Here is a 22,505-nt window from a genome sequence, read left to right on the forward strand (position 1 = left end):
GAATTGGGGAAAGCCACTAAGGTGAGCTATGGTGATGATTGAAAGTCACCGAGTACTTTACGTACTCTTGTTGATGGGGTTGTGTTGTATTGACCGACACTAATCCCTTGGGTTCTCTTGTTGTTGGAGCGGTGTTGTATTGACCGACACTTAGCGCTCTTGTTGTTTGGGCTGTGTTGTATTGACCGACACTAGACCCTTGTGTATTCTTGTTGGTGGAGCTGTGTTGTATTGACCGACACTTACTCCGAGTTGTGTTGTATTGACCGACACTAACTCATGGGTTTGTTGAGATTGGGTTGTGAGCTAAACACTTTCGTGGTAAGGGCGATTCGTTGTTTGGCTAACCACGTTGCATTCAATCGGGTGAATAACGGGAATGGTTCACCTGTGCATATCATGGTGAATAACGGGAATGGTTCACCTTGCATAAATGATGAATAACGGGAATGGTTCATCATATGGTGAATAACGGGAATGGTTCACCAAGGATGAATAACGGGAATGGTTCATCCAGGATGGATTTCATCCAGGATGGATAACGGGAATGGTCCATCCATAGTGAAGAACGGGAATGCTTCACTTGTGGCGAACGGGAACGCGTCACAAATCCGGATTCATATTGTGCATTTCACGCATACATTCATGCTGACTGAGACTGTGTGCTGTTTGTTTATTGAAGCAATGTTAGAGCCATAACATGCTAGGATTATTTATATGCTTATATAACAACTTATATATATACCCTGTCACATGTTGAGTGTATATGTACTTATTGCTGTGAGTTGACCCTAGCGCCTTGGCTTTGTTTGTATGTTTGTGTTTGGGCGGTCGGCCTGCTGCCAGATGTCGATGGCCGACTGGTTCTCGGTGGTCTCTCCCTCGGGGGGGGATCAGATATGAGCTGCAGGATCGGGATGCCCCACCGCTTGGGTGATCGATGTTGCTGGTCACCGGGCGACGTATCGGGGAAGGGTCATGAAGGACCGGACTGACGAGCGTGGACGTCTGACGAAAGGAGTTCTATGGCGCATGGAGTTGAGCTTCAACTTGCCGACTTCAGATCGTTGTGGGTTTGGCACTGGGAGGTTAGGTTTGGGCAGGCGTCATGTTTTGTGTAGAGCTCTGATTCGTTTTGCTTTTGGGATCGGGTAGGTTTCCGACGCATGACTTTTCGTGTGGTTCTCTGACTGAGGGATCACAGTGAGTCAGTTGGACCATAGGGGTCTTTGCTTAGGCCATATTGAGGCCGACTTTCTCCTAGTGGTTTGTAATTATAATTTTCTCACTTACACTTCTGGGTCTGTATATATTTGCCTACGGGCACACTGCTTTGGAGTCACTGCGAGTGCGCGTGACATGGAGTGCAGCTGAGGCTGTACATGTATATATGTTGTATATCGGTTAGTTAGTTGTTGGGGTTTGTCTTTACTTTCTTATCACTTTGATTTAAAGGAAAGAAAACAAAAAAAAAAATTACCTGTTTTCCGCGTAAAGTTTATTTTTGGTTACTAAAGTGACACCTGGAATTCGGGGTGTTACACTATACATATACACCTTTCATGACCCAGCCTCACCACCACCATGCTCTTAAGTATTGTGTTTGTTTACCCACTCTTTCCCCCCACTTTCCGACTTACTAGTTACTCCTAACAATGGTGGAAAATTATGATAAAATTGTGGAAATTAAGTCACAAAAGCTATGGCAATTTGCTTCTACCAATTGTAAGTTTGGCTACACCGTAATTTTCCACAATGTATCTAAACATAAACTTAGTCTGCAAGCCTATTCCAACAAACAACACAGGAACCCCACTTCTTCTACCTCAAGTAAGAGAGAAAATAAATAGAAAGAACTTTGAAGAGAATTAGATGTCTATTTCATGATTTCAAAGCTAAGCAAGTAGTATACCCATAACCCACTGATCCAGAATAATGCACTAAGAAGAAAGACAAGAAAAAGCAGGAAAACTAACTTACACTGCTTGCTAAGGACCTCTAGACCCTAAGCAAATAAATGCTGAGCTCAGGAGCACCATTGGTATCAGGATTCATCATGTAGAAAGCTTCAGAATCTCTTGACCCAACAATTCTCTCAAATTTAGCCCTCATATACATGACTTCACCCACTTCCTCATTATTATTATTATTATTATTTCCTGGTAGAACACCCGCACCCATTGAAATTGGCTCCACCGCTTTGAGGATATCCCACTCCCTAGGCCCACATTCTCTTGTGGCAGCAAAACCACACTTCTTGCCATTGCAGAATGTCCTCCACAGAGGCTCTTCCAGCAACCTCAGAGCTTTGGATTTCTTCTCTGCAGCTTCTTTCTCCTTGTCACATTCTAGAGCAATTCTAACCAACCCAGACGACGCCATGTCACGAACCAAACCACTCATCGGGGTTGCAAGCTCGATCAGAAAAGCTGGTTGCGAAGTCGGGTGCTTTTGAAACGCGAAATGCACATGCCCGCCGCGTCTGTATCCGAAGAGGGTGCCAACTACCCGAGAACCAAGGCCAAGAGCAGTGTTCAAGTTCAAGCGGTTCTTGCCAAACACGGTGAGAGCAGAGCGAAGCTTGGAGATTGCCACTGCCTGCAGCTTCCTCCTTGTTGCTTGTGCAGTGGACGTTGCTGCAGGAACTACTGAAGCAACCTTGTCTTCATCTTTTTTCTTCACCTGTGTAGAGAGTGATTCTGATGTGGGCACTTCACCATCTTCAGTTCCAACCTTGCTTGACCAGTGATAGTGCCTCTTAGACATGTCCTGAGAGCTTCTTGCCATGACCCTACTCATCCGAGAGAAAATCAAAGGGATGGTGGTAAAGGCAGATAGACTGAGAGAGATTCTAGTTTCTTCTTTTTTGTTACTATTGATGAATGTGTGTGTGAGGCCTTAGTTTAATCAATTGGGTTCCTTGTAAGTCCACCCCTCTCCTTTGGTATATAGTGAGTGTAAGAGAATCCTGACAAAAGAAATATGGCTAGTCCCCACCATCTATCAATGTAGTTAAATACACCATGAATGTAAAATTACGGTGGACAGAAATCAGACATAGATAGAGTGACTTACTGCTAGGAAAAGAAGGGAATCTAAGGAGACAAAATGTGTTTGTAATTTCACTTTCTGGTGGGGTAGGGAGAGGGGATTTTGTGCCTGCGTGACTATATCTTTTGACTTAGGCCCCAAAACGGTAGAAGGGATAAAGATTAAAGCCAAACACAGAGCTATCACTGTTGGATCTGGACATACCCTCGTCACTCCATTCTGCATCCATGTCTTGTTCCTGGTGATGACATCATGTCAAGAGTTACTGAATCCTCGTGGCTCATGCTGGCTGCAGAGACTACATTACACCTACCTACGAGCTGACACCTCTCTGTTGGGCACACAAACAAAAAGTATTCTATCCTATTATATCTATTATATAGTATTAATTCATTCACACCTCATTTTCTTTTTCATCTTATTTTCACTAATTTTATCTTCATATCTCTCTTCTATTTCTATCACATCATTTATCATATCTATTTTTCCTTCATATATCTCACGAGTGTAGTGTGTTTGGTATGTAAAGGAAACATTATTCATCCTATTTGGTTAACAAGAAATCTCCACCTTAACCCAAAACCATTTTAATTGAACAGGCATCACGAGTTAAACTGCCAAAAGGATATAAATCCTCGCCTGTTAAGTAATAAAAACAAGTCTAAGTCTTCTTTTTTTGGTAATTAAAACAAGTCTAAGTCTAACTACAAAGAATTTTAAATATAATTGTGACACCCGGGGTCGACGAGGGCGGGGAGTGATCGCCGGTGCAGTGAGACACGGAAAAGGAACGACTCCTGGCAGACTTCTAGGCGAAGGGGTACATGAATGAATCGATCTCACACCCGAATAAGAGGTATTCCGAGACTGTATAGGTATGAGACTGTATAGGTATGAGACTATACAGTTGAGGAGGGCATAAAAGATTTGATTAGTACTACTCATAACAACAAGATGCATCTTCTTTTCGGGAGCCCAACTCATAAAAACTCTTAAGGTTAAGTGTGCTTGCCTTGAAGCCATATTATGATGGATGACCTCCTGTGAAGTTTTTCTAGGAAGTGCGTGAGTGAGGACAAAGCGCACTGAAAAGAATCGTGTTGTTACCATAAGGCCAATCGTCATATCGGGATGTTACAAATGGTATCAGAGTCAATCTCTCTCAGTACGATGCGGTTCGAGGACGAACCAAGCGGAAGCTGGTGGGCATGTAACACCCGGGACCGACGAGTGCGGGGAGTGATCGTCGGTGCAGTGAGGCACGGACAAGAAACAACTCCTGGCAGACTTCTAAGCGAAGGGGCACATGAATGAATCGATCTCACACCAAAATAAGAGGTATTCCGAGACTGTATAAGTATGAGACTATACAGTTGAGGAGGGCATAAAAGATTTAATTGGTACTACTCATAACAACAAGATGCATCTTCTTTTCGTAAGCCCAACTTATAAAAACTCCAAGGTTAAGTGTGCTTGCCTTGGAGCAATATTATGATGGGTGACTTCATGCAAGTTTTTCCGAAAAATGCGTGAGTGAGGACAAAGCACACTGAAAAGACTCATATTGTTACTGTAAAACCAGTCGTCAGATCGGGATGTTACAATAATTGAACCTCACAATTGAGTTACTGTACAAGAAAGTTGTTTCTATTTCTCTTCAATAATATGATCCTATAACGAGAGCATTCAAACTCAAATAAAAATGATTGCAATTTTCCTTGTACCGCAGTGAAATCGAGTTTGGTCGGGCCACCTTATAATACAAAACAAGGTGATAGAAAGCCAAATAATCAAGAGAAGCAATAAAGTTTAGCTTGTAAACTTGTTTTGGATAGTGTACCACCACCAATACAAACACACTAAAAATGAGAAGCTACTCCTTAGCGCCTATTTGGATTACCTTTGTCAAGATTTATTGTAGATAAATTATTTAGGTAATTAAGATTAAAGGGACTGCATGGAAGAATTTCCCATGTTTCATCTCATGCACCACATCCGAGAGAGCAACAAAAACATATGCGCCACAATTGCTTCAAGAATGAATCGCAAACGTGGAACACATGCATCACCTCGAGATCCCCCAGAACCCCCTCGAGGAGGTCTGGATGGACGAAATCCGACAAGCCACACGAATACCATTCAAGAGGTAGTCAACACAGGAACCGCAATCACGCAACTAAAAGGGACGTTCACTTGAAACAAGATTGCATGCCAACCGTTCGATGCAAAAGCATGGAGCCAGCCAGCAAAAACAACCCAAACACAACTCATACACCCTCACGTACAGTAGACCCAACACCACTAAACGTTCCACACCCCGCAATGCCAAGGCAAGCGAGCAAATGGAAGCATCGAGCAGCGCCATGTCTACATCGCTAGGTATGATGAAACCTGGAAATGTACCCACCGCATGTACCGATCGCTCGAGTTTGGTCGGGCCACCTTATAATACAAAACAAGGTGATAGAAAGCCAAATAATCAAGAGAAGCAATAAAGTTTAGCTTGTAAACTTGTTTTGGATAGTGTACCACCACCAATACAAACACACTAAAAATGAGAAGCTACTCCTTAGCGCCTATTTGGATTACCTTTGTCAAGATTTATTGTAGATAAATTATTTAGGTAAAAATTGATTATGATAAACGTGAGTTGAAAGTAACGTAACTTATGTTTGGACCAGTTTACAAGAAAAGGGACTTTATTAAGGTAATGTTGTGAAATCTCTCAATTTAATATATCCACCTAACAAGATATGTTGTGAAAAGGGACTTCATATAAGAATTGATTATGGAATTAGAATAAAATTTTAAAAGAAACTACCAAACACCCAAAAATTGAAGTCGATTCTGAATTGGCTAAAACATATCCAAACAATTTGATAGGTAGCAAGGAAGGAGACGACACTAGCATTTGAAACGGAAATCAGTACATCACCTACAGAAAGAATTTCCAGAAGTGTGTTACGGCTAGGCAGGGATGAGTTGGTCAAATGTATAAACTGTTTCAATCACTTCCTAAATTTATCATTGGAAGAGAATTAGCCAAAGCATGTTGATTCCAAATTTCATAAATTAGTTATATAAGAGACCACAGATTCGTACTACAAATTCATTCAAATAAAACTACATGAATGAGATATAATTAAGCCAAGTTTGAGTTTTTTTTAAAGCTATAAGGCTTTTAAGCGTAGGAGACACAACAGGTAAATGAAATAATTTACAGGTAATTCTAAATAGACCACGATTTAAATGAACTCTTTTAATTACATTAACTTACAAATATGGATCACTAAAAGAACACAATGGCCAGCACATCCACATAGGCTAGCAAACTAGTGAATGGGTTTTATGCAAATCGAACTAAATTAACGCAGAGAAGAGTCAGAGATGCTTGCCTATGCTCAAGAAAATAAAGATCCTAAAAGGTTAGCTCTCTTAACTTTGGTCAGCATCTGGCTCCTTGGAAGTAATGGTCCCTCCATTCATCCTAGCACGTGCTTCTGCAAACATCCTTTGCTGCTCAGCTAACGCTTCTTCCTCGGTCATCTCAGCTCTGTTGCTCCACTTGGCACCTTTAAGAGTGTCCTGCTGAAAGGTAACAAGATATATCAGAAAAAAACAGTTTTTTTCTTTGCCAAAGTAATTTTCAGATTCAAAATTCACTTTTCCAGTTAGTGATTAACAATACATGCAGCCTCCTGCATCCGGGTCTTCATGGCTCGCAATGGCCACAATGAAATCCAGAGTCCAGACCCTATATGGCTATACCCAAAAACAAAAAACAAGATCTAGATTCTAGACCATCAACTCAAGCCAGATGCGATCACTTTGCCCGACGGGCGACGAAATCCATCTCCAGTCAACTACAACGAACAGCCACTTGTGTACTTCAAAGCCTACTAAAATATCTTACAGCCCCACAAGCATAGAATGATCAAACAGGCTACCGGAGAATCACAAATCTTAGAAGACTTAGATTTCACCGGCAGAAAAAAGTGTACGTTGTGCTTTTAAAAGTAAACTTAAACACAATGCAGATAAGATGAAATGAGCATAAGTTATCAGCCCATTAGGTTCTTTCCAGCAAGTTTGCCCACATAAAACTGTCTTAATAGGCCCCTCTACCAATTATAAAGGAAATTGGACTGTGATAGTGCAACAGCACATGCAAGGTTCGCAAAAACTACACAACAAAAGGCGTTGACAAGGGAAGAGAAGCAAAGTGAAGTTATCAGCCCATTAACATCTTTCCAATGTATATAACAATAAAATACAAAGATAAACATTTCATGGATCACTCTCCCAGGCAGCCAACCAGAAGGGTTAGAAGGGAACACTTGGGGTTTCTTTAGAGGGCCATCAATAAGGTCTGCAGGTGCTCCCTTAAGATACCAATTTGGAAAACAGATAATCAGCTTCCAACTAGCATGGTTCAAAGATGATCAGAAAAGCATATAAATGGTTCACGGAGGCCACTCATAAATTTTTCATGGTTATTAACAATCTGCATATGACTATAAAACATCAAATTTATATTATACTCCCTACGTCCCTAATTATAAGGTTCTCTTAAAAGACAATTACGCTAATTAAGCAAACATGTAATGATGTTAATTAATGTCTTGGTTTTAAAAAAGTTTAAACAATCTTCGACATTTACCCTGAATTAATGTATTGAGTAGTGTGGAAAAGCATTGATTATTAGTGGTAATCAAAATTTAAGAATTACAAAAGTATAATAAATACAAGGAGCATACATGGGAAATGATAATAAATATTTCTAAAATCTAGTAGGGGTCTTATATAAAGGGACACTAAGCATGTCTCTAAAGGGTCTTATAATTAGGGACAGAGGGAATATCACTTTAGCAATTCAACATGCAAATAAGCTGTCAACATTAAACAATTACCATTGTCTCCAACTTGTGCTGTTCATATGCTGCATAGACTTCCTCAATGTAATCACCAAATCCAAGAACCTGTTAAAAACATGTACAAATTAACAACTGTTTTACAGCATGCTTAAAAAGTAAAAACATACAATATGACCATCTTGACAATATGACATTTATGAGTGCTTATCACATTAGGAAATAAAATTATCCTGTGTATAAAAGACTTCAACTTGGAACTGAAAATAAATCATTTAAAAAAACAAACTTTTTCATAAAAAATTTCCAAACAAAATCTTAAATGCAATAAAAACAAAATAAAACCTACATTTCGACAGTAACAAAGATACAAATTGGTATTAACAATTATCAAACATTTGTATGAAAACATGGTTTGTTATAAGTTATAACAGAAGACCATCAACAACTTTGGCTTCAGGATGAGGAACTATCTATTATGAGTTGACATATTTCAATTCTTGTAAGTGGGAAGTAGAGGCATTTAAGACGGACAAAGCAGTAAGTAGCAAAGGACAGCCAAATGTGGTAATACTAAAAATTATTTCACGATCCGGAAAGCAGTACTCAAGTTTTAGTGAAGATATGAATAAAATGAATTCATTGTGGTTTAATTTTTGACTATCAAGCAAAATTACCACTTTGCACATCAGTTTCTAGAAGAATCAGGAAGATGGAATTGTTAATTACACCTAATAATAATTAATCCAAATCCTTTTAAAGTTCAACATAAGAACCTTAATCTAATGGTGTTTTTCTCAGCCAAACTTACCGCAGTTCATCAAGATACCACTGAATGATGCTACATACAATGTAAATCTATACAAAATCTATAAATTGTATAATCGTGTGCAGCCTCCAACAGTTAAAATGTTCACCAACTATTTAAAGCTCTAAATATGACGAAAATCAATTAAATAGCATGTGAATTTAAACACTGAGGCACCGTATATGATCAAGGAAGTGAATTACACTAATATAAACTGATACTATGTTACAGCCTGCCATGATCAAACTACAACACAAAGAAAAATAAGAATAACAGGCACTTCAAAATTAGAAGGATACATGTTAACGCAAGAAACACTCGTAAGAGTTAAGACAGAATTCAAGATTCGAGATACAAATTGAAATGCAGGACATCCATGGAGAGACCACATAACGAATTAAATCTAAATTGGAGATAAGTCACATGAAAACTTTGGACAAACAACAGTTTAAATATTTGAGGAAATACCCCTAAAGCCTTCAATACGTGCTCAGGCGCAATTGTCCTTCTCTCCTCTCTGCCACAGACTTCATTGGATTCTGACGAGACGAGGTTTATAAACTCTACAATGACACAGGCCACCCAATAAAACCTTATTCAGTAGAAGTGTAAACTATGAATATAATAAATAAAGCAGGAAAGAGCCACCCTAAGTGAATCCAACAAAACAAAGTTCTCGTTTCTTATAATTTAATCCATAACAATTTACGCATTCAATCCACAAATGTTGGTATTTTTGAGTCTCATCGAGATCATTAGCGCATACAAGTAAGAAGTCACCCATTCTTTTACACACTTTCTCAAAATACTCTTGATTGTTAAATGAAATTCATTTGATATTAATCAAATTAGCAACAAAATCAATGAAGAAACGTTCGTTCGAAATCCCTAACCTACACAACACTCGATCAATAAATCCTGGGCATCTCTGGCGACACGAACATCCGGGGGCAGCATCTCCTTAATAATTTTCGTCATTGTTGCTGTAAAGATAGAAATCGAGAAAATTATTTTTAATTTTTTCAACAATTTCTCGAAAAAAAAATAAAAAAGGGTTGGTTGGTACCTTTAGGGAGCGAAGCGTCTTCCTTGGCTTTGGCAACGATATCCATGGGCTCCATGGTTGTTCTTCTTGTGTGTTGTTAATTTGAGCTGAAAATCGAATAATTAGGGTTAAGAAGACGAAGAAGGGAAGGAAGATCAGATCTGAAGAAGAAAAAGAGAGAGAGAGAAGTCACCGATTGAGAAGTGAAGTGATTGAATTTGAAGATCGAAGTTGAGGGAAGATGAAGATGAAGAACATGGTTGATGATGGATGCATTTATGAAAACAAGGACATGGTGATGGATGATGATGATGGTGCTGTTCAACTGGATGGATAAGGACGACAATCAAAGTTCTTTGCTTCCGTCATGAACCTTTGCTTAGGTTAGGGTGAGCGAACCAAAACCGCGTCGAACCACGCGCTAATCGTGCGCGTATTCCCCATGTTTCGGGGCCCATGCAACAAACTCTATTTCTATTTGGTCATCACCTAACTCCGGTATTTTCTTTAACATACTAGTGTTTTTTTACCCGTGCGTTGCACGGGGAATATGTTTATTATATTTGATACATCGATCATATTTTAAACACATATTAATCATGGAAAAAAAAAGAATGTGTCTATTGTATTTTATACATCGATCAATATTTTAAATTATAAAAAATTTAACATACTAAGAATGTAAGAACAATTATAATAAAGCAGATGATAAACACATATTAATCATGGGAAAAAAGAATGTGATAGTAGCACAAATTAGGGTTGTGAAAGATAAATCATAAAATATGACATCATTTTGTTTATTTGAAGTCATAAAATAGCAATATATCAGACTTTGTACAAAATTTACGAACCTTAAACCGACAAAAATAATTTTGCATAGATTTCAAATTAGCCAACATAGATTTGTTTTGGCAATAAATTTTAGGTGCAGAAATTTTTCCTCTCCATTTATAACTGAATGCATTCGGTTGGTATCTCATTTGATTTTATTTGAAATTTAACATAATATCAATCAATTAGTTTAGAATATAATGATTGTTTAAAAAAATATAATGATACTTTTTATATAAAACAAAATCTCACGTTACATATACATAAAGAAATCTCTAAAGTTGAAAAGAAGATTTTAATATTTTATGAAAAAGTTTCTCATATTTAAAAGTTTTAAGGGTTAATCGTCTACTTGGTCTCTGTCTTTGTCTCGCCGTCTGAAATTAGTCCCTCCCCGGAAAATTTGCAAATCTGGGTCCTCTCATTTGCAATAAGTCTGGAGCAGGTCCTCGCCGGAGCCCGGAGCTCCGGCGAGTGATGAATTGGCTCGCTGACTGGGATAAAAACGCTGACGTGGATTTTAAAAATAAATAAAAAATAAATTAAACATCAGAAAATTAAATTAAAAACCCAAATTAATTAAAATTAAACTTATTAAGTAAAAAATAAAAATCACAACAATCTTTTCACAAAAACAAACTTTCTACGTTCTTCATCATCATCTTCTACCATTTCTCATCAATTCTTTTCTGAAACAAATTTTCTCCATCTTAGCATGTGTCCACCTCTTCCAAAACCCCAATCTTCATCTTCAACTTTTTCTACAAACCTAGCCAGTCAATAGTTTCATCTCAACCCAACCTGCAACTTAAACCCAGAATCAAGACCCAAATCCCAAAAACTCAACCCAGAATCCCTCACCGTAAAATAACACCATCAAACCAGAGAAATTGTTCAACTGTGGAATCTAGCCATAGTTCCTCTTCCTGCAACCTTGTAGTCCAAAGAAGATCGAGAGAGGGAGAGAGAGAGAGAGAGATGAAGAAGGGAGAGGCGCAGAAAGGAGATCGAGAGAGAAAGGTTCAGATCTTGCTCAAGTTTCAATTTTTACCCATACTGCTTCGATCTCCCTCTCGCATCACCATTTCCCTTCGCCCAGCCATCATCTTATGCCACGAACCTAAACCCCCAAATCAACCAGAAGGGATGCAGATCTGGAACATTCCTTTGGTAAAAAAAATTGGGAATACAAAAAACCATGGAAGAAGAAATCCAGAAATACAATCAATTTCCAGAAAACAAAAAACCCCAATCCCCACCATAGCTGCCCCAGTTAGAGAAACCATGGAAGAAGAAATCCAGCACCGCAGGAAACGGATGGCCATAGCAGATGGAGGGGTGGGTCGCGGGTGAGGGAGGGATGGGTTCAGAAGCTCTGTTTTGGAAGAAGTGAGGGTGGGTTGCGGGTGAAGAAGCTGGAGCAGGAACACGGATCTGTTGAAGGAGGTGATGAGGAAGAAGATGATGTGATGGAGAAGATGAAGATGATGAACATGGAGATGAGGAGCAGGAACACAGATGTGTTTAACTTCACCAATTTTTTTTTTTGATTTTGGTAAATTGATTTTGTGAATTAGACTAGGGTTAGATAGTTAATTAGATTTTTTTAGTTAATTGGATTAATAAATCTGAATTCTATTTTATTTTTTTATTTTTTATTTATTTTTAAAATCCACGTCAGCGTTTTTATCCCAGTCAGCGAGCCAATTCATCACTCGCCGGAGCTCCGGGCTCCGGCGAGGACCTGCTCCAGACTTATTGCAAACGAGAGGACCCAGATTTGCAAATTTTCCGGGAGGGACTAATTTCAGACGGCGAGACAAAGACAGGGACCAAGTAGACGATTAACCCAATTTTTAAATTTGTAAGGCCCAAGTTTTAACGCTTTGGATAAGTGAATAAAATAAAAGAGTTATTTGATTAAGATAAATTTGGGAAGGAAAAAGGTTCAGGAAAAGTCCAAGAATTTATCGAAAAACCGATAAGAGTTATAGCACGACTAACATACGCTTAATCCTAGGTCAAAGGTATTAGTGAATAGTTAATTTACGCTTAAGGACACGATGGAAACTAATTCCAAAAATCCTCAGAGAAATGTTAGAACTTCTCTTTTCCGTCCTTAAACAATCATTTCGATGCAAAATCCTGGAAAGTACGAACGTCAAATTCCAATTCTCGGAAGTTTGCCGAAACGGAATCTCTGATAGTTCGAGAAACCTAAGATCGACAGACGATGAAGACTTTTTCTATTCGGAGCTTCAAATGAAGATTCCACCCGCGTTCTCCTATTTCTCTCATCATTCCTAATCTTTCTTCAGAAGGAAGTTTTCTCATCCGACGATCACTGCAAAAAGTAGTTTTTCGGGATAAACCGACTTACACCGACTTATGCCGATTTTGGATCTTTTGGTTTAATTCCAAGAATCATGTTTTGAGTTCTGGAATTCTGTCGCCAGAACCTATCTTAGAATGCGCAGAGGAACGCGCAGGAAAAATCGGAATCGCAAAAAAATCATTTTTCCGCTTTTTCCAAAACCTATAAATAGCTTGAAAATTAGATTTTTTGCAAAAAAAAAATACCCATTTCCCTCCCCCAAAACCGTGAGCAGCTAGAGAGAAAGAGAGGATCCGGATTTTCGCGAATCTTTGCCCGTTTTCTTCACCGATCGTTGCTAATCGAAGACCTTGAGGTAGGTAAACTATATCTCACTTCTGATCGTCAGATCTGTCGACTTTTTCTATGTTTTTCTGAGCTCAAAGTTTGGAGCTTTTTGTAAAACTGTCCAAATAAGCTGGTTTCAGCGTCTAAACTTCTTCCCTGCATGCTCCTGAGCGTGTTCTGCGGATTAGATTTTGTCAAATGTCGACGAAATGCCGCCGGGATCAATTTCTACCTGAAATACCCATTTTTCGGTAAAGTCGCAACCTTTAAGCTCTAATCTATCGACTTGGCTTAGTGCTAGTAGGATTTGTCGTCATAAACGTCGTTGTGGACGTCTCCATCCAATCTGTTTTTCAAAAATCCAATTTTGAAATTTTGAGCTAAAAATAATGACCAAACTACCCCTATATCAGTTTTCGATCCGAAAATTTTTCCGAGCTTAGAACCGTCTTAGTTACGGCGTATGTTAACCTAGGAACCAAGTTTGATCGAAGAAAAATCGACCCTCCCAATTAAGGAAAGTGGCCGAGAGCTATACCAAGGGGGGAGGAAATCCGACTTTTTCGAAAACTTGTCTTAACGCGTTAGATTGTCGTACCACAGAGTTTGTAATGTATCGTGTAACCCTAGGACTTATTGCTTGCTGAGTTCCTGACTCAATGTGTTGATTTCTGTGATTTTGGCTTAAGGTTCTTTTGAGGAGTTTCCTGGAGATCAAGGCGAGGAACGTGAAGGAGGTTGTGAGGAAAACGCTGGAGGAGTTACAGGTGAGGGCTACTCTCTGAATTACTAGATAATGCTTTAGGTGTCGATGAAATTCGACTTGATTTATGTGTTATGCACCTAATTGCTAAATGTCTGAAATGATTTCTGAGGCTTCGGCCGGACTTGTTGAGTACTTGATGCCATGATATTGTGTGCTAAATGATTCACATGCTATGTGCTACATGGTTAACTTAGGATGTGTTGGAATATGCTGTTTATGCCTATTGGTTGAGCTGTTTCATGATGCTATTCCACTCGTGCCTATGTTTCTGGAAAGCGAGGATTACGGGCAAGTCATGCCGAATTTTTATGAGATTTTGAGAGAGTTTTAAAGGACGAACGGAGTTCGGACCTTGTTATGTTTTAATGGATCGAGACCTTCTCAGGGAATTATTTGAGATTTTGGGATCTCTGAAAACTCTTAGGAAGAATTTTAAGATTAAAATGAAAACTATTTTATCACGGAAAACTCATAAGACATTAATCAACTTCTAAATACTTTGAACAATAATAATACCCTTAGATAAGAGCTTAGGGCCTGAATATTAGTTTGGGAAATACGAGAAGTGTCGTCGAGCCCACGTTTTGAGGAAATATACAAGTCTTCGAGTATGTTGAAAACTCTTTGCTCGATGAGCAGTTTAATGATTGGCTATCTAAAGTTTAGCCGGAGACTATAAGTTTCCAAGTACTTCGGTACCTTTTCGCTCGATGAGCAGTTTATTGATTGGCTATCTAAAGTTTAGCCGGGAACCATGAGTTCCAAAGTACATTCTTCTTCTTTTGATTAATTCATTTTGTCGCAGAATCGACGTTTGCCTTAGGGTAGGCTTTTTAGAGACAATAAGTTAGCTAGAACACGTGACGACGTGTCGAGTGAGGTCGGAGACGTTGGTTGGCTAATCACTTGCATTCATGCACTCATTTTGAGGTTAATACACGGCGGATTACCGGACCTCGGTGGATTCCAAAATGGTCATAAGACCCGGATTTCCATATTTAGGACACTACGGTGGTCCTTAGTAGCAGACGGAATGGCAGACCTACGGGTTCACTGCTGATCTGACTACTTTTGTGTGGTGTAAGAGACGCCCGAGCGGAATGGTCCCACTTTGGCCGGTGTTAGGGCTGACTCGATGGTGTCCATCCTTCTTCCGGAATGCATTTTGTTACCCAGCATTGCATTTCATGCAACATACATGCTGACTTAGTTGCTGAGTGTGATTGGTACCTGTTTATCCTACTTGAGGCATGCTAATTGTTATTATGATCTTTATATTCATTGTGATATATGCAACCCTAGGATGTTATCCCTAGACGTATAAGCCTGAGAGGCTAAATAATTATTACCTTATATATCTGGTTTTATTATTTATATAATTCTTTGGAGTTGACCCTCGCGTCTTCTGTGTGTGTTTGGGCGGACTACGCCATTGTCAGTTGAGTATGGCGGACTGGTACGAGACGGTCGTCCCTTCGGGGGGGGCCAGGTTTGAGATGTTGGACCAAGACACCCCGGGCTCATGGGTGGTCGACCCCGCTGGCCACCGAGCTATCTATTCGGGGCGAATAATGGAGGATCGCATTGACCGGATACCAAGCCTGACGCACGGAGTTTGGAGGCACTACACTATCAGCTTCAACTTGCCACCGGGTGTACACTGCGGACCTGGACTGGGAGTGCCACCACCACCGTCGCCTTCGGACGACGAGTACCCCTCGGAGGAGGTGCCTGTGGGAGAGACTTCTTCAGGCACTAGTTCACCCACTGTCGCGGCTGCTATAGACTTGGGATCGGGTGCAGAACCCGCTCGACCAGCTGTGGAGACCGATGCAGTCATCGACATAGTCGTCTTGGATTTAGATTCAGACGACGATCTTGGGGATGCATAGTTGGGATTAGTGTAGGAGTAGCGTCTTGGCTCTGATGTTCAGTCTTTCGTTTTGGGCAGGGTAGGTCCCCGACCTTTAGCTTTTCTTGTGGTTCTCTTTACGGAAATCACAGAGAGTTGGCTGGACTAAGAGGTCTTGTTTTAGGCCATCTGGGCTAACTCATTCTCATTTTGAGGGATAGTGTTGCGGACACTTGACTTTTCTTTTGGTTTGTACTTTTGCCTACGGGCGTTACTCTCTTTTACTTTCCGTCACTGGAGGTTTACTCGTGACGTGGTTTACAACTTACAGTGGGGGGGCTGTAATCATATTGTATATTAGTTCTGTTATCTTCGTTTTAGAGTTTCATCTCTTTCTGTCTTTACTTACATTATCGAAAAAAAAAAAATTCACATTTTTCCGCTTAAGTATTTCTTTTTGGTTACTAAAGTGACGCCACCGAAATCGGGGTGTTACATTGTGGTATCAGAGCTTGTCGAGTCTTTCGGGAGTCTTTGGGGAATAGGTCTTCTGTGCTAGGTTGTGTGACTCTGCAAAGAGTAAAAATTGATTGTCTGCCAAGCGATTTGTCGCTTAGAATTGATTGAAGTTATTGCTTAATCATATTGTATAGTATGTTAGATGCTATCCGATGATGAGTACTAACTGTTTGTTGACTAAGCATAGGATGGTGAGCCCTGACCGTATGGCGAAGGCAATAGCTACCATGATTGAGGCAATGATGAATCAGGCTGCTGAGGACGCTTACAGACGCGCTGAGGAGGCGGCACGTGAACGACCTCAACCGCTAATCGAGGCGTCCAAGTATCAGCAAAGTAGGTTGGACCGAGCTGGAACTGGAGGACCAGTGAGGTCAGGTTCTCAGGAGTACCGTCAGTTGGGGCCATATCAGCATCCGAAGGGGAGGGGTTTTACCCCAAGATCTTTTAAGTCTTCGACTACTGCCACTCCAGGGGCAAGAAGCCAATCAGCACACCCAGAGGTGACATGTTTCAGGTGTGGAAAGAACGGGCACTATGCTAATGCATGTCTGGGCCAAGGGCCTCGATGTTTCAATTGCAACCAGATAGGGCATCTGGCCGTGAACTGTAAGACGTTTCAGGCGGGACCGTCTGACAACAGGATGAAAGGCAAGTTTTCTGCCATAGCTAGAAGGGCAGAGAAACAAGTGTCATGTTACAGATGTGGGGAAATTGGGCATTTTGCTAGCAGGTGCTTAGCGACTGGACCAAGGTGTTTTAATTGCCACCGAGTGGGACACCTAGCCGTGGTTTGCAAGAAACCCAAGGTTGAACCATCTGTTAACACTGCAAGGGGAAAGCACCCTGCTGCTAGAGGAAAAGTATACACCATGGATGGTGAAGAGGCTGAGGGAGCTGACGAATTAGTCAAAGGAGAGCGCAAGAACGATGGTAACCTTCTAACTATTCTTTCTCATTCTAGTATAATACGCTCCATTACTCTCGTAGCACATGCGACGCACCAATTTTACTTAAATTGTTTAAGCATTGACTTTATAGTTATTACGCCTAATAATACTTTATTTGACCGTTGCTCGTGTTTAAACTATAGAAGTTACACGAGGTTTAGAATAACACGTTAAGCCTAGAAAGTAGTTTTGCACCGATGCGTTTAACAAGAAGCTAGAAGCTGAAGGATGAATCTCAGGGAGATTCAGTATGGATAGTATATGTATGATGTCGAGAGCGTGTAGTTCCGTAGCGGCATCATTGAGGATTTAATATCAAGATCTTTGTGACTGCTGGATGTTAGGAACTCATTGACTGTTCCAGTGGGTTTTTCTAAATCTTCACCTTCGATGTATTAGGCCTGATCAACTTAATATTGAGGGGGTGATATTCGGAATCAGAACTGGCAATGGACTTTGATAGATGGATTGGTAAAATTAATTTGATTGGATCGAGGATTAGTGGAGTCGGGAAGTAAAGTTTTTGTTAAGTAATTGATTTCCTTTGGGGAGGAGTTATAGTTTAAGAAATGGATATTCATTTAAGAAGTATTGAAGAATTAAAGGACATTTGAGGTCCAAACGTGGTGAAAGTTTAGGTTTTAAGTCCATGAATTCTTGTCTTAAGTGCGTAGGACTCAAGGTTTGTCAGGTCTTGATCGAGAGACTAAGTATCGGATTGATGGGAGGACGATCTAGTTACGGAAATAAAGAGTTAGTATTAAGATAAATACTTGAGGTTGTTATATGTGGACAAATTCCTTAGAGTCTAAGAGTGAATGGAACTTGGTTATGGATTCCGATATTGCATGCTGGGGTTAGCAAGTGAATTTCACTAAGTTAAGTGAGGATTTAAGGGTTAAGATTGACCTTGGGAGGTGAAAATCATGTTCGAATCAGAGATTTAGTGGTGTTGGCATTAATGATTGTAGTTAAACCTCCGAATGTTGAGGGATCGGATGATAAAATGACTAGTTAAGTTTCCTGAGGTACAGCTATGGTTTGATCTTCTAGGGAATAAGTTCGGATTTGGGGGAAGTGTTAAGGATTTTAGGTAATTGTAAAGTGGGTTGTGAATAAGTGAAGGTTGGTTTTATGGTTCGAGTAAAGGAAGTCTCGAAAAAGGGGAGATGACAATGATGGATTGTAAGATATTAAGATGATGATTAGCTTATAAGTTGCTGATGAATGGAGGTTAAAAGGGACTGGGTCTAGCGATGCACAAGGTATTAAGACTCACGTCGAGTTTTACTTTGAGTGATGACTAAGTAGAAGATTGATTTCATGGTGCGAATGAGGATAGTTACGAAGTTGGAATCGACGTTAATGGACTAGTAGATTCCAAGGGAATAGTTCGTCTATGAGTTATAGAGCGATCGAGTTAAGTTTTGAATCATGAGTGGAGATCACGAGGACAGGTTGAACATTCACTCTGGAATGCCAGAGGTGTACTGAGTTTAAGCAGAATTTTTGGACGAACAAAAGTAAAGGATCAAGTGGTTAAGGTTGTGCAATTGCGCGTAGCGTCAACCAATGTTATTTCCAACATAGAACCGACACGAGTGGTCGAGCAGGACGACATAGAGCTTAAAGTACTTGTTTGACCAGAAGGAGTTGAACATGGGACAACGACGCTGGATGGAATTTCTCAAGGATTACGATTTTACCTTACAATACCATCCTGGAAAGGCTAATGTCGTTGCTGATGCATTGAGCAGGAAGATGCATATCTCATCAATGATGGTTAAGGAGCTGCAACTGCTGGAACAATTTTGAGATTTGAGCTTAGATGTGAGAGCATCTGAGGGAGAACTGAAGTTTGGGATGATCAAGATCACCAATGGATTGATGGAAGAAATCCGAGACCAACAGTTACAAGATGAATTTTTACTCGGAAAATAAGAATTTAGTAATTCAGGGTAAGGACCCGGAATTCAAGGTAGGGAGTGACAATATCCTGCGATGCAAGGATAGAGTGTGCGTACCTAACAACCCTGACTTGAGAAGGTTGATTATGGACGAAGGTCACAAAAGCAAGTTGAGCATTCACCCTGGAATGAAAAAGATGTATCAGGACTTGAAGGTGAATTTTTGGTGGCCAGGGATGAAGAGACAAGTGGCAGGATATGTAGCTGCATGTTTAATCTGTCAGAAGGCGAAGGTGGAACATCAGAAATCTTCAGGTATGCTACAGAGCTTGGATGTACCTCAATGGAAATGGGATAGCATATCGATGGATTTTGTCGTGGCGTTGCCAAGAACTCAAAAAGGATATGATTCGATTTGGGTAGTCGTGGATCGATTGACTAAGTCGGCTCATTTCATACCTATGAGAACTACGTACAACGTGGATAAGCTATCGGAGATTTATATAGCGGAGATTGTGCGACTTCATGGAGTGCCAACAAGTATCGTTTCCGATAGAGACCCGAAGTTTACTTCACATTTGTGGGGAGCTATTCATAATGCTTTGGGAACGAGGCTGAGATTCAGTTCTGCTTATCATCCACAGACTGATGGGCAAACTGAGAGAGAACTATCCAATCATTGGAGGATTTGCTACGAGCTTGCGTGTTAGGCAACAAGGGCAGTTGGGATACCCTAATGCCACTGATTGAGTTCACATACAACAACAGTTTTCATACGACCATAGGTATGGCACCGTATGAGGCATTGTATGACCGCAAGTGTAGAACACCTTTATGTTGGTATCAAGATGGAGAGAATTTGTTAGTAGGACCGGAACTTCTGCAACAGACAACTGAGAAGATTAAACAGATCAGAGAGAAGATGAAGGCTTCTCAGAGTAGACAGAAGAGCTATGCAGATCAAAGGCGCAGAACCCTGGAATTCGAAGAAGGAGATCATGTGTTTCTGCGAGTTACCCAGACTACGGGAGTTGGTCGAGCAATCAAGTCAAGAAAGCTGACGCCAAAGTTCATTGGACCTTATCAGATTACTCGTCGTGTAGGACCGGTAGCTTATCAGATCGCACTACCGCCTTTTCTATCAAACGTTCACGATGTATTCCATGTGTCACAACTGCGGAAGTATATTGCTGATCCGACGCACGTCATCGAGCTGGATGACATTGAGTTGAAGGATAACTTGTCTTTCGAGACACCGCCAATCAACATTGGTGACATAAGGATAAAGCAGTTGAGGGGAAAAGAGATCGAGTTAGTGAAGGTTATTTGGAACAAGGACACCGGCGATGCGACGTGGGAGCTGAAGGAAAAGATCAAGGAACAGTACCCAGAACTTTTTACTGACCCTTAAGTTTCGAGGTCGAAACTTTCTTTTTGGAGGGTAGTAATGTAAGGCCCAAGTTTTAACGCTTTGGATAAGTGAATAAAATAAAAGAGTTATTTGATTAAGATAAATTTGGGAAGGAAAAAGGTTCAGGAAAAGTCCAAGAATTTATCGAAAAACCGATAAGAGTTATAGCACGACTAACATACGCTTAATCCTAGGTCAAAGGTATTAGTGAATAGTTAATTTACGCTTAAGGACACGATGGAAACTAATTCCAAAAATCCTCAGAGAAATGTTAGAACTTCTCTTTTCCGTCCTTAAACAATCATTTCGATGCAAAATCCTGGAAAGTACGAACGTCAAATTCCAATTCTCGGAAGTTTGCCGAAACGGAATCCCTGATAGTTCGAGAAACCTAAGATCGACAGACGATGAAGACTTTTTCTATTCGGAGCTTCAAATGAAGATTCCACCCGCGTTCTCCTATTTCTCTCATCATTCCTAATCTTTCTTCAGAAGGAAGTTTTCTCATCCGACGATCACTGCAAAAAGTAGTTTTTCGGGATAAACCGACTTACACCGACTTATGCCGATTTTGGATCTTTTGGTTTAATTCCAAGAATCATGTTTTGAGTTCTGGAATTCTGTCGCCAGAACCTATCTTAGAATGCGCAGAGGAACGCGCAGGAAAAATCGGAATCGCAAAAAAATCATTTTTCCGCTTTTTCCAAAACCTATAAATAGCTTGAAAATTAGATTTTTTGCAAAAAAAAATACCCATTTCCCTCCCCCAAAACCGTGAGCAGCTAGAGAGAAAGAGAGGATCCGGATTTTCGCGAATCTTTGCCCATTTTCTTCACCGATCGTTGCTAATCGAAGACCTTGAGGTAGGTAAACTATATCTCACTTCTGATCGTCAGATCTGTCGACTTTTTCTATGTTTTTCTGAGCTCAAAGTTTGGAGCTTTTTGTAAAACTGTCCAAATAAGCTGATTTCAGCGTCTAAACTTCTTCCCTGCATGCTCCTGAGCGTGTTCTGCGGATTAGATTTTGTCAAATGTCGACGAAATGCCGCCGGGATCAATTTCTACCTTAAATACCCATTTTTCGGTAAAGTCGCAACCTTTAAGCTCTAATCTATCGACTTGGCTTAGTGCTAGTAGGATTTGTCGTCATAAACGTCGTTGTGGACGTCTCCATCCAATCTGTTTTTCAAAAATCCAATTTTGAAATTTTGAGCTAAAAATAATGACCAAACTACCCCTATATCAGTTTTCGATCCGAAAATTTTTCCGAGCTTAGAACCGTCTTAGTTACGGCGTATGTTAACCTAGGAACCAAGTTTGATCGAAGAAAAATCGACCCTCCCAATTAAGGAAAGTGGCCGAGAGCTATACCAAGGGGGGAGGAAATCCGACTTTTTCGAAAACTTGTCTTAACGCGTTAGATTGTCGTACCACAGAGTTTGTAATGTACCGTGTAACCCTAGGACTTATTGCTTGCTGAGTTCCTGACTCAATGTGTTGATTTCTGTGATTTTGGCTTAAGGTTCTTTTGAGGAGTTTCCTGGAGATCAAGGCGAGGAACGTGGAGGAGGTTGTGAGGAAAACGCTGGAGGAGTTACAGGTGAGGGCAACTCTCTGAATTACTAGATAATGCTTTAGGTGTCGATGAAATTCGACTTGATTTATGTGTTATGCACCTAATTGCTAAATGTCTGAAATGATTTCTGAGGCTTCGGCCGGACTTGTTGAGTACTTGATGCCATGATATTGTGTGCTAAATGATTCACATGCTATGTGCTACATGGTTAACTTAGGATGTGTTGGAATATGCTGTTTATGCCTATTGGT

General features: G+C 40.3%; 2 protein-coding genes across 3 annotated transcripts; both read right to left on the reverse strand.

Annotated features, from left to right (window-relative positions):
• Positions 1–1,701: 1,701 nt before the first annotated feature.
• On the reverse strand, positions 1,702–6,114 carry LOC130730075 (protein MIZU-KUSSEI 1-like). Its single transcript, XM_057581994.1, has one exon. The coding sequence runs from the start codon at positions 2,797–2,799 to the stop codon at positions 1,999–2,001; it is 801 nt and encodes a 266-aa protein (XP_057437977.1). The 5' UTR covers positions 2,800–6,114; the 3' UTR covers positions 1,702–1,998.
• Positions 6,115–6,255: 141 nt separating this feature from the next.
• Positions 6,256–10,137, reverse strand: LOC130730150 (protein Dr1 homolog). 2 transcript variants are annotated; one of them, XM_057582179.1, is made up of 6 exons: positions 9,969–10,137; positions 9,797–9,882; positions 9,624–9,713; positions 9,199–9,293; positions 7,962–8,030; positions 6,256–6,636 (listed from the first exon to the last, which is right to left on the reverse strand). In XM_057582179.1, exons 2-6 carry the CDS (start codon positions 9,849–9,851, stop codon positions 6,487–6,489), a joined length of 459 nt encoding a protein of 152 aa, XP_057438162.1. In that variant the 5' UTR covers positions 9,852–9,882; positions 9,969–10,137; the 3' UTR covers positions 6,256–6,486. The 2 variants fall into 2 exon arrangements, with proteins under 2 accessions (XP_057438162.1, XP_057438093.1); XM_057582110.1 differs by having other exon boundaries at positions 6,256–6,639; positions 9,969–10,135.
• Between the last annotated feature and the right edge of the window lie 12,368 nt (positions 10,138–22,505).

The sequence above is a fragment of the Lotus japonicus genome, chromosome 1 (assembly GCF_012489685.1).
Source record: "Lotus japonicus ecotype B-129 chromosome 1, LjGifu_v1.2".
NCBI classification, from domain to species: Eukaryota; Viridiplantae; Streptophyta; class Magnoliopsida; order Fabales; family Fabaceae; genus Lotus; species Lotus japonicus.

What these genes read in the sequence shown, in the direction of transcription:
- LOC130730075 (XM_057581994.1), bottom strand. Translation starts at nt 2,799, where the DNA reads ATGAGTAGGGTCATGGCAAGAAGCTCTCAGGACATGTCTAAGAGGCAC.
- LOC130730150 (XM_057582110.1), bottom strand. Translation starts at nt 9,851, where the DNA reads ATGGAGCCCATGGATATCGTTGCCAAAGCCAAGGAAGACGCTTCGCTC. An exon ending in AGACGCTTCGCTCCCTAAAG is followed by an intron (nt 9,714 to 9,796) that starts GTACCAACCAAC and finishes CTATCTTTACAG; the next exon opens with CAACAATGACGAAAATTATT. An exon ending in AGCACAAGTTGGAGACAATG is followed by an intron (nt 6,640 to 7,961) that starts GTAATTGTTTAA and finishes GTTACCTTTCAG; the next exon opens with CAGGACACTCTTAAAGGTGC.